Below are 13140 nucleotides of genomic sequence, written 5' to 3' on the forward strand. Positions count from 1 at the left end.
TGAATGAAGTCATACCCTCAACTTTATCCCTGTGTTAAGGCCATTAAAGCTGTTTACTTCTTCACTGTTGAAAACACGGCTATATTAAAATGTTACAGCTCACCAACTTGTCAATCACTTCACACACCTGTGCAAGAGTGTTTGTGCAATTGTGTGTGTGTTTTTGCAGATTATCTACAGGCAGACATTGTGAGTGTGTGTGTTTGGGGGATATTTTTGTAGGAGTTTGTTTATGTGTCCAGTGTCAGTCAATCTTCCCCAGACCCAGAGACCACCAGAGGCAGAGAGGCTGACTCTGTACACAGTGAGGCTGAAGATGGGCTCTCGTCGCTGGGCTCGCAGCTCTGGGCAGCCCTGGAGCTCTGCTGGGTCTCTGTGGGGCCGGGCAGTGTCGAGGCTGCCCCTGGACTGGACATCAAGGTGAGTCACAATATGGGATACATTCATTTATAGATTTACTGTAGCCTACTATTTATTTTCATATTGAAATAATTACTTTTCTAAAAATAACTATGATTATTAGTAGGTTTATCATCAACAAAGTGTTCTTGTTTTATTCTTAATGTTAAACTTTATTGTGCATTATGTAGAGTATCTGCTAAATTCATTGATAGTGGAAACGTTTCTGTATAAAGGTATTTATTCAATATAGGATTTTCTAGAGTCAGATTAACAAGGTACTTTACAAGTCAATAAAAAACACTTGTATTGTTCCTTTTGCACAATAGTATTGTTGTCAATATACATATTTTGTTTACTATAGTAGATTACACAAATATGAGGACATTTCTTTAAAGTTAATGAGGCTCTCCTTTCAAGTACTTCAAAGCAGACTCCACTCTTAAACTCATAATATGATAAGAACGGTTGTTTTGAACCAAATACTTAGGTCTTCACTCAATATGGTCTATTACTAATGTAACTGATGACTCAAAAAACATGAACTCAACATTTATTGAAGTGGTTTGTTTTGATTGGCAGGTTTTCTCAGGAGGACGAAGAGATGCTGATTCTGACCCACAGTGATGAGTTGAGCAGAACCTATGGTGAGGACAACAGATTGCCTTTGGAGAACATCACAAACAGAAACAACAGCACTGAGGACACCAGGAGAAACAGCACCTTTGTGCAGGAGAGTCCAACTCTTAAAGAAACCAGAGCCACTGTTATCTCCACCGGACCCAGAACCATCACCATAACTTCAGCCGTTTCCACTTCAGACTCCTTTTGGTTTAAAAACTCCAACATTTATGGCAAAGGGAAAAGATCCTCTGAGACCGACAACACTGAGGAGAACAAGACACAATCCTACAGGATGTTTAGAGGGAATACGCAAAAACCAAGACTTTCTGAGCGTGGAGAGGAAGGAGAGGAGACTGTGGAGGGGACTTCTCAGTTTGGTACCAGCTTGGAAGAAGAGATAGCAAAGATGAGTTTGGGTAATCCTGTTCAGAGCCCCAACCCTGGCACCAAAGGGCTGAACACCATCACCACCTGGGAGGCTGGCTGGAACGTCACAAATGCTATACAGGTATATTAATAATAATAATTCATTACATTTTTTTATTAGAGTGCTTTTCAAGGCGCTCAAAGCTCTTTACAATTACGAATTACAAACCATTCCATAAAATCACCCCACAGATTGTTATGCACATACTTCTCAAGTGACCTTGAGTTGTTTAAAATGTAGATTTCCTCTCAAATTATACCCACCCTCTCTGCCTATGAACAATGTTTGTAATTTCCTAGGAAGTCGATTATTTCTTGCTCTGTACATGATTTGTGCAGTTTTAAATTTAACCAGATCAGTAAACTTCAGTGTGTGTGACTTCAAGAATAATGAATTAGTGTGTTCAAGATATCCAACATTATTGATTATTCTTATAGCCCTTTTTTGTAATGTGCATAATGGCTGTAGGTCCACACATTAACTCAGATATGGCAATATGAGTGTATTATACAGAGTAATGATTTGTAGTCCAGAATGTGTCTTGCTTTCCCCAATATTGCGATAGTCTTAGCCAGTTTTGCTTTACATGATTGATATGAGGTTTCCAGCTGATTTTGTGGTCTAAAACCACACCAAGGAACCTGTATTTACATATACTCTTTCTATGTTTATGTTGTCTATTAATTGCACCTAAGGATTTGTTTTATGTTTTCCAAATAGCATAATCTTTGTTTTGCTTATATTTAATGATCATTTGTTCTTATCAAACCAATGTTTTACTTGAGTCATTTCTGCTGTTATTACCTCCATTAGCTGTTTCAAATTGTCACCAGAACAAAACATATTAGTATCATCTGCAAATAAAATACATTTCAATATATTTGATACTCTGCAAATATCGTTGATGTATATGATGAACAGCTTTGGACCCAACACAGACCCCTGAGGTACTCCACAAGTTATGTTCATGTATTCTGATTTATGTTCACCTATTTCAACAAATTGTTGTCTGTTGCTTAAATAATCTCTCACCCAGTCTAATCTCACCCTTCTGATGCCATACCTTTCCAGTTTTGTCAGTAAAATGTCTATGGTGTCAAATGCCATTGATGAACTATTCTTTTTATTTATTTTTTAAAGATTGTTTTCGGCAACCAGTGCCTTTTTATATAAGTGACAGTGTAGAAAGGGGCAGATAGGGGGGCTGACATTTGGCAAATTGTTCGAGTTCGTATTGGAACCAGGGGTCATCTTTGTCAAAATGTGTAGGGGAAAACATGTTAGTCACCGAAAATGTTAAAAATGATTGATCTAGAAATAAGTTGAACAAAACTCATGTCATTCCTTGTTTTTTCTACAAAGCTTTGTCTCTCTATCTCTGTAAATGCCAACCGCTCAAAAAATATATTTATTAAATATGCAGACGTATCGTTTTTTTTATCAACACAATGTATCCTCGTGGCGGTAATGCTATTAGCTTATTGTGTAAATGCTGAGCCGTATTCAACCGCTGCACTCATGTTAATGTGTTCTTTCACTGAATAACTGCAGTGTAATTGAAAAGCGTTGCAGGGTCTGTAAAGAACATTATGACATCAATACTGTTTACGCATGCACACACACACAAATGAATACACATGCATGAAGACTTGTTCCTTCGGGAGTCAAGGTGAATTAATGTCAATTTATTTTCACACATTCTAATTCACCATTAGCTCTGTTGTCAGTACATAACTAAACATACAAACTAATGATATTTATTAGATAAACAAGTATTTTATGTGCTTGGTTTATTGATGCTAGTCTTTCTATCTCAGTGCCAGGTTTTCATTCATTAGAGACCGCGTTTCTGTGCCAGATGATCCACAGTTCGTCTCGAATGGAAACTGAGGCCATGATATATTCCATATTACTGATTTAAATTGCCTATTCGAATGTACGATGTATTCATTTCTGTAGCCTTGATGCTTCCAACTATATTTGAATGCATGTGTCCCTAAAACCATGCTTTGAATGAAATAACTGCAATTTGACTGTACATTACTGCAGCATATTTTCTTTTAAAACTAAAACACTATCTGCTTCATTCCAGGTTCGTGGGGTTGCTTAATGTGTTATAGGTTATTCATTACCAGCAGCACACTGCAATCAGGAACCTTAACCAAATGGATTGCTCAGTAATCCTTTAGTTGAGGTCACAGATAGGTTAAATTGAGGTGACTACTGGATGACTAATGTAGCTTAAAAGAGTCTATTTAATGAAGGCGGTGATTCACTGGAGGCTCAGACGCTGATGTATGACCACAAAATGTATCTGATGTACAGTATAAACATCTGGGCCATAATTACAGAACGTTGTGAAAAAAACAACTTCCGTTTTATCTCCTATCAAGGCTGTAAAGAAAATGTGTATTTTCCAGTGGTTGTTTATTCATGCCAATATAACTGATGTGACTGTCTGCCAGCTTAATAAAGTTTTTATTAGAGAGCAAATTTGCTGCCAAAAATGCAAATACCAGCTCCAGCTCTCAAGGCTCCCGATTTGGGAGTATTATGAAACTCAGTTTTATTTCCAACTTGACTGTTAATGAGGCAGTGTCTTCATCGCAGATTAGAGACGTGAAGTTTGTGTTTTTGACAGTAACAACGCTCTGATATCACTTTAACTGCCTGTGATTGTCGGCTTTTGAGCAACATTTTACCTCAAACTGGCTTGGAAATTCAACATCCAAGTTGTAAATGGGTTTTCAAATCCAAACACAGGCCGTAGGGAAATTAAGAATGTCCCCATTTTGTTTTGGAAAAGATTGCTGTCAAATGTTATTTGGTTCATCTCACTGCCAAATTCATCCCAACACCCCGAAGAGAAGTGAGGCATAAATAAATAAATAAATGCTGCCGGTTGCCCATTAAAAAAAGTAAATTTTTGAAGTTATTTTTACGTATATCATCTCTTTAAGCACTATTCTTGACAATATATATTATCATGAACACTTGGATCTTCATGAGAAATGTTACATTATTATTTTCCAGTCAATATTTCTTGCTTAATATTTTATTCAATACCAGAGCAGTTTGGTTAAAAAACTATTCTGATTGACTAACAAAGCAATCGTTGTTTTCTGTGTCTGTAGCTCGTTGCGATTTCTTCCTTCATCTCAGTCATAACTCCTGCTTCAACTCTTTGATATCGTTGCTAATGGTTGCTAGCGCGACACTTAGCATTTCCTGCATTATCCCATAGCTCCTAGTTAGCTTTTCCTCGTGTTCGCTAGCTTCGGAGATTTCGTCCATTTCAGGTTGTTTTTCAACTTTGTATTGCTGTTTGTTTATTTTCCGGATTGTTTACCCCACTCATATCTAACTTTTCTTTGTTGAGTTGTTGAATTTTGTGGGTTTATTTAAACCCACCTGAGAGAACTCTCGCCCGCTCACTCCGCCACACCGGAAGTTTTGCAACTTCAAAGCACAGGAATAATAAAGTTAATAATAAAATATCGTTATAACAAATGATTTGATATTAAGTCTGTATGTAGAAAACTACATTTAAAGCTATATTAGGTGTCGGATTACTACTGGATGAAGCTAAAACACCTTCTCCTGAGTCAATCGGGTATTTATTTCCTCTCTTTTTGTAGCTGTCTGTGATTGGGAGCTGCTTCAAGTTGCGCTCAGAGTAACCAATGAGGAATTATCTGGCATAAACACAGAGCGATAGAGAAGTGTAGGGAGGGAGAGAGAAGGGAGATGAAATCAGATACTTGAGCGTCAGACTGCTTTCATCACCAGCAGCTCCATTTGAACATCAAAGCTCCGTCAGCATGCCTAACAGACAGCAGTTACAAAATATCAACTTGAAAGAGAGAGAATGTGTGCTCGTGTGTTTATGCATCCACTGTATGAGTGTGTGTGGGTGTGTGTGTGTTTCAGTGTCTACATGTTCCAACATTCGTAACGCAGGAGCTCCATCAAAGTAGCTTCTTGTCTCCTCTGATCTCCACTCATCCTTGTTTCCTTCTCTCCTCTACCCTCGTCAGTTTGTGCCTTCTTCTTCCTCTCTTCCTCCTCCATTCCCTCTCCTGCTTATTCCTCTCTCTGGCAGTCACGTCCCCTCCATGACGGGCCAAAGCTCGCCTCTCCTCGTCCCTTCTGCTCCTGCTGGCCTCCTGCATCCTCGAACGCTCCAGGCATCTCACCAAAACTCTCCTCTCGCCTCCTCATCCTCCGACCGTGAACAATCCTCTTCTCTTCTCTACTCTCTTAATTCCCCCTTCAACTTTCATCCTTGTTCTTTCCTCTTCTCTTGTTTTAGACGTTTCTAATTCTTACTGAAAACAAGTTGAAATGAGCACCTGGCTGTATGTAAAAATGGGTTGATTAAGAGGTCTTCTATGTATTTTGTTTTGTGTATATATTTTAAAGCAAGGATTTTTATAGATTTCTCAAAATGTTCATCACCTTTGTCAAAACCTAATTTTGTATGTGACTAAATCCCTTCCTACTTACTTTACTATCATTTTGTGTTTTCTTTACTTGAGAAAATTGGAAATTGTTTAATTTGCCTTATAATTTGTGACATATGTACATTTAAACATTTTGCTGGCCAAAACTCATTATCATATATATATTTTTTTCTCGATTGGACGGCTTATTTTCTCATGTTTTTACCTTATGTATCTGTGTGTGTAACCATGGCGATAACACGTTGGTCATTTTCTCACGTTGATTGGTGAATCTGTTTCTTCAATATTCAACTACCAAAGGAGAGGTTTGGAAGCAACTTTTCCAAAGGGGTCTTGTAGTATTCTCATTCCTATCGTCCTCCACCAAACCCAATCATCTGTGTTCTTTCTTTCCATCTCTCAGGGTATCTTTGTGTTGGGTTTGCCCTTCGCTCTGGTCCGCTCGGGTTATGTTGGTCTGGTTCTGCTGGTTCTGTCGGCCTGGGTCTGTAACCACACCGGGAGGATCCTGGTGGCCTGTCTGTACGAAGAGGAGCAAAGGTGTGTCTGTTATATTCTCCTCTTTAGCCATTTTACTCATAGCAGATTTTTCTAAGCAACTTATTTAACTTTGTGTCAATGCTGTAGCACTTATGGGCTTTTATTCCCAAAGAGCACTTATCCCTGTGCTTGGTGGATATCTATTTTTTTTGTTGAAGTCTTTGTTGGATATGTTTGAGTTTCTGCAGATGGTGACTATCGTTTCTGACAACAGAGCCATTCATGAATGTATTTTCACTTCTATTCAGACTCCTCTGGGGAATTTAACCCCAATTTGGTTGAGTCCAAATATAAAAACATGTTATTCTGTTCTTTCAGCAGTGGCGAGCTTAAGAAAAGTACCACAGCAAAAAGAAATGTCAATCTGTTCTGTAAAACTGTGCTGAAGTAGATTTTCTGAACTTAGGTTAAATTATGTTGTGATGAGTTCATTCATTTTCAATATAAATTGCAAGCCATAGCAATGTAAATAAAGAACATCATTGTGCTCATCTAAAGCACTGGAGCAAACTCTTCCACAAAGATAATAACTGGAAATAGTGACATTGCACGAAATTTGTATGACATTTTTGTCAGAATTTATTTTTATTTTATTTGTTTATTCCACACATGAGTTATTTTAAAACAGAACATGTACACTTATACTGGTTTTTATTTGTATAGCGCATGGTGGAAATGAGCAGGGAGAAGAACATCTTATTTTACCTGCCCCTTCTTACAAAAAAATAATATCAAAAAAATAATGAAATAACCATTAAAAAGTCAAATAAAAGCAATATTCTTTCAATCACAGTTGCTTAAAACCAGAACACAATCAAAAGTCAACTTCATACTGTCTAATTACAGGGTGTCCGCGGGGTCTTAAAAAGTATTAAAAGTTGATCAATCAATTTAGTGAAAATGAAGGCTATTAAAAAGCATTAAACGGCATTTTCCAAGGTATTACATTTTGTAGCTTGCTTTCAATAAGTATATCAATTGTCCAAAGAGGTTGTATTCTACAGTTTGCCTGAATGTAATCATTGCGTAGGTGTGTAGTGTGATTCTGTGTAGTTTATTTATGGCATCCCGTTGGATTTGACATCATCTGAACAGGACATCGCACGCTCACTGCTTGATAGCGCGCGAAGGTCCGTTTACGCCGGTTGTTAAACAACATCGTTATGGGGAAATGCAAGTTTGAGTCCAAATGGTTGGAAGATAAGGAGGAAGGACAATCAATACTGTATATAGTCAATGTGAGGTAAAGTGTGTCGCCAATGTAACCGGTTAAAACTCGAAGTGGCGATGAGGTCTTAAAATGTATGGAACGGGTCTTAAAAAAGGTCTTAAAAGGTCTTACATTTGACTTCAGGATTCCTGCATATACCCTGAATTACACTATTATCACATTAAGATGATGTGTTTATCTCTCAGTGGAGGCTCGGTGTCACAGGTCAGAGTCCGGCGCAGCTACCAGGACATTGTGGAGGCCTGCTGCAAAGGACTGTGGCCCCACTGGCCTGCACTGGCAGGCTGGATGGTTAATGTAGCGCAGGTAACACACACTTCAGAATAAACCAACACATAGCAGCACATTCATCATTCTGTACATGCACATGTTGAATACTTCTGGATCAGTGGTTCCTAACGTTTTGTCTGATATACACCGACAGCCTGTAAATTAGCTTGAGTAGCCCTTCACCATTATCACCATAAGCATTATTGCATTATTTGTTTAGTGATATACTACAGTATCAACCCTTTTATTAATTACATGTAGCTTTTTCACAATTTTCCAAATACTTTTAGCCAGCTATCAGCTGATCCATTACTTTTAGATAACTATTTAAACAATGTATTCATTACTTTTAGCTTTTACAGGATTTATTACTTTTCTTATACCATTTCAATCATATATCCTTTACATATACCTACCTTTGAACTATTGGAAGGGTTCATTTATTACTATTAGCCAACAATTAAGACTTATTACTTATGACTGATCTAGCTATCATGCTGTATATGGATATTTTTTTTTTTTTGGATCAAATTCTGTTTTTGTTTTTTTATGAGTTTAAGCTTCTCCACAAAGCTTATATAGCCTTCCTGCAGGCGTCTCGTTTGGATAAATGGTACCCCTGGTCTAGCACTATGAGATACATATATATTAGATTTACACAAGTGAAAAAAACACCTTAGTTTCTCACAATAAACAGTTAAACATCTCTTTTTCTCAAGGTCATCGAGCTGTTGATGACGTGCACGCTGTACCTGGTGGTCTCCAGCAGCCTGCTGTCTGACAGTGTGTCGGGGATGGCTGTTCCTCGGTCAGTGTGCTCTCTGGTGTCTCTGGTGTTCCTGCTGCCCTGCCTGCTGCTCACTGATCTCAGACCAGTCTCCACCCTCAGCCTACTCTGCTCCCTGGCTCACATACTGATCAGGTGATTGAAAAGGAGTAGCTATGATTGTTCTGACATTAGCTGATCAGTATCACCAGTCATATGGAATCAAGACGACGAGGTGGTCTTTCTAATCTGCTCTCCTTTCCACTCCTTTGATCATTATGCATCTTCTGCTGGTTTGGCCGTCTACTCCCATCTTCAACACACTGCTGTTGCTGCTTGTTTGATTTTTTTACACCAGTTGTCTCAGATAATGGAGCTGGATCTCAAAGTTCTCCGTGATGTGCAAATAATTTCTTCCAAGTTTATTATTGAATGTCCCATTTTTCTTTTATGAGCTTATAAAGAAAGCCTTGTTTTCACCTGTATTCAAAAAATAAATAATCAGCTAACCACCAAGGGCGGTGGTGGCGAAGTCCATAGGGACTTGGCTTGGCAACTGGAAGGTCACCAGTTCAAGTCCCGGAAGTGCTACCGAGGTGTCCCTGAGCAAGGCACCGTTCCCTACACTGCTCCCCGGGCGCCGTACATAATGGCAGCCCACTGCTCCTAACACTAGGATGGGTCAAATGCAGAGAAACAGTGTCCGGCAGTGGCTCAGTCAGTAGGGGCTTGGACTGGGAGCCGTAGGGTCGCTGGTCCAAGTCCCCGACCAGACCTAAATATGGAGTGTGGACTTCTACTTGGAGAGGTCCCAGTTCACCTCCTGCCCTGCCGTGGTGCCCTTGAGCAAGGCACCGGACACCCCCCTTCCCCCCTGACTCCCATTGCTCCCCGGGCGCTGTACAATAGCTGCCCACTGCTCCTAGTACTAGACTCCTGGTACTAGGATGGGTTAAAAGCAGAGGCCAAATTTCACTGTGTGTGCTGTGTGCTCTGCATGTGTGACCATTAAAGAGGGGTTCATCCCTCCCAATAAAAAAAAAAAAAAAAAAAAAACCCAAATTTGTATAACATTTTAAAATACATTTTTGTTGTATTATATTTTGTACAATGTCTTTATTTCTTCTTTCAATTTCCTCATATAGGCAAACCTTGCTCTGTGTACCAAAGAGTAAACAGCTCTTATTGCATCATGCTTTGAACATAATACAACAATTATCAATGCAGGCTTTATTAATTTAAATGTATTTATCATTTTCTTTCCTTTTGTCTCTGGCCCTCTGTCAGCCTGTTGGTCATGCTGTACTGTCTGAGTCGAGCCAGCAGCTGGTCCTGGTCCACTCTGTCTCTGTCTGTGGACCCGGAGGACTTCCTCGTCTCTGTGGGCGTCATCATCTTCTCCTACACCTCTCAGATCTTCCTCCCTCCTCTAGAGGGCAGTATGGAGGACAGAGGGCAGTTTAACACCATGCTGGGGTGGACTCATGGTGCCGCCTGCATCATGAAAACCCTGTTTTCTTTACTGGTTTGTAACATTGTTAAACACTGAAAATGTTCTTGTGATACTGAGTTGATAGAGTTGTTTTTTTATGTGTTTGTGAAGACTCCTAAACAAAGCTAACATTTAGTTAAGTGCTGTCAGAGGTAAATAAATACAGTGACGGTTTTATTTTATAATTTGTTACTTAAAAAGCGTTGAGACAGAATCTATATTTGGCCGGACATCTGGCTAACAACTGCGGATCTAATTAAAGGATGGAAGAAGGGACAGACAAATGGAGTGATTGATTGACTGATTGCATTGATTTGTTTTTCCTCCTCCATTAGGCCGTGCTGACCTGGGGGGAAGAGACCAGTGAGGTCATCACAGACAACCTGCCCTCTGACCTCCGACCTCTCGTCAACCTGTGCCTGCTGGCTAAAGCCCTGCTGTCCTACCCTCTGCCCTTCTACTCTGCTGCTGAAATACTGCAAACCTGCCTGCTTGGAGGTAAACACGACGACAGCTTTTTATTGAAACCACTGACCTTTCCCAAAGTTTTGTCACCATACATGAAGAGAGAGTTCCTTCAGGCCATCTATAAATGGGTTTGTACTCGTGAATTATATCGAAGGTGTGGTGGACTTTATATCTCCATTTTACTGTATACGTTATAATGGCTGATATGCAGATTACACATGGCCTTAGGAAGCTGTTTTTTCCTTTCTATATTGCTTATTACTCTGTGGAGCAGCATAAGCATGTAAGATAAAGAAAGCAGGCCTGAGGCTGGTGGATTCCTGGATGGTCAATGAAAATAGCTTTGAAGAAAATTAATCAGTTACATGTTGTTTTCTCTCATGCTGCCTTAGGCATAAGACTTAATTGCTCCCGAGGTCAATAGTGGTGGACTGGGGTTAGATCGTTCAAGATGGGAGTCTCTGCAGATGTGTCAGTGAAGAAAGGTTGTGCTTGAACAGAGCATGAGAACCACACTTTCATTTCTACTAAACGTTTATTTAGCCCACAGATTACCTCATAAATTGTTTGCATCCACACTTAAGCCTATTGTCAAAACCAAGATATGAAATGAAAACTTTACAGATGATGTCAGAAATACAACTCCAACGACAAAAAAGCAAATCACATACCGTTTGACATCAGGGAAACCTTGTGATAACTAACCTTCTCACTGTCATTGACTGTAAACACTAATGAAGTAATCATCACATAGCAACACTTTTCCTTTTTCCGAAGTGATGTCATTTAAAAATATGATATTTAAATGGGCAATGCACATGTCATTTTAACCCTTCCTGCCTTCTACAGCTTTTATTTTTAATTTGTGCTGATGACAACTCTACATAGACGCAACTGGGAAACAATTAGTCTGAAAAGAGCAACCCATACACAAAAATTGCTTGCAGGTTCAACACAAATTGACATCAAAACAACACTCTACTTCAACCTTTCCACAGATGTCTCATCGTACTCCAAACATGGAGGTCGAGGTGTGTCTGGTCCGGCCCTGTTGGTCCGTGTCGCCTTGCTGATGACATCATACCTGCTGGCCCTGATGGTCCCCAGGTTCTCGCTGTTGATGGGTTTGACCGGCAGTGTGACCGGGGCGGCCATGACGCTCATCCTGCCCTGCCTGTTTCACCTCAGACTGCAGTGGAGTCGCCTCACTGTGCGGGACCGCCTGATAGACCTGTGCATTCTGAGCCTGGGGGTCATCTGCAGTGTGTCTGGGGTGATCTGTTCAGTGAAAAGATTAGTGGGAGGACTGTAGGGTGGATGGATGGATGGATGGATGGATGGATGGATGGATGGATGGATGGATGGATGGATGGATGGATGGATGGATGGATGGATGGATGGATGGATGGATGGATGGATGGATGGATGGATGGATGGATGGATGGATGGATGGATGGATGGATGAATGGATGGATGGATGGATGGATGGATGGATAGATAGATAGTTGGTGGATGAATGGATAGATGGTTATATGGATAAATGGATGGATGAATGGATGGATGGATGGATGGATGGATGGATGGATAGATGGTTATACGGATAAATGGATGGATGAATGGATGCATGCATGAGTCGTGGATAATAAATCAATAGATGGGTCGATTAATGGATTCATGAATGGGTGGATGGATACATGAGTAGATGAATAGATTGCTGGATTATTGGATGGATGGACGGACGGATGGATGGAGGGATGGATGGATGGATATACAGATGGATATACAGATGGATATACAGATGGATATACATATATATGGATGGATGGATTGATGGATGGATGGTGGATGAATAGATGGATGGATTTTGAAGAGAAAGGACAGTTACGCACTCTCCTTGAAACATTTCTTTCTTTCAAGTGAGTGATTACACTTTTTGTAATGAGTTATTTAAAGCATGTTCTTTAGCAATATCAGGATGATAAAATCCATGGGTGATGACAAATATACAAAAAATAAAAATAAAAATATGTGTGTCAGCCAAACGTTTCTTTAAGCTTCTTATAAATTCCCCTGTCACCACCTGGGATGTTTGCGGCTATCTATTAACCAAACCGTACAATTTGCCATGCTGACTGGTTTGTAATAAGTAAATATTGTCCATGTTTTAATAATTGCATTGGAGAGCAAAAGAGGATTGTCACATAGTTCGTAATACAAAGTCAAGAAAGATTTTTGTTTAAGTAGGAAATGGAGTTTTGTTACATTATATAATCTAAATCAAATTAAACCTTGTAAAGTGCTGAATGTGTTCCAGTCTTAAGTGTTGCTGTAATAAAATAATAAGATAATTACAGCCATTAGTGGAACAGGCTGACCTACCATACAATTAACTCTATTTTTAAGGTTTTTATGCTTAGACGAACATGTTTTCTGTGCATAATTATTGTAAAAATGCTGTTG

The 13140-nt window shown here is 39.5% G+C and overlaps 1 protein-coding gene across 1 annotated transcript; it reads left to right on the plus strand.

Moving 5' to 3' along the window:
- Window positions 1-316: 316 nt before the first annotated feature.
- On the plus strand, window positions 317-11992 carry LOC117487046 (vesicular inhibitory amino acid transporter-like). The gene is made up of 8 exons (XM_034135708.1): window positions 317-420; window positions 982-1531; window positions 6317-6453; window positions 7870-7990; window positions 8674-8876; window positions 10008-10245; window positions 10548-10710; window positions 11679-11992. Exons 1-8 carry the CDS (start codon window positions 317-319, stop codon window positions 11990-11992), a joined length of 1830 nt encoding a protein of 609 aa, XP_033991599.1.
- The last annotated feature ends 1148 nt before the right edge of the window (window positions 11993-13140 follow it).

Source organism: Trematomus bernacchii, unplaced genomic scaffold, assembly GCF_902827165.1.
Source record: "Trematomus bernacchii unplaced genomic scaffold, fTreBer1.1, whole genome shotgun sequence".
In the NCBI taxonomy this organism is placed as follows: domain Eukaryota; kingdom Metazoa; phylum Chordata; class Actinopteri; order Perciformes; family Nototheniidae; genus Trematomus; species Trematomus bernacchii.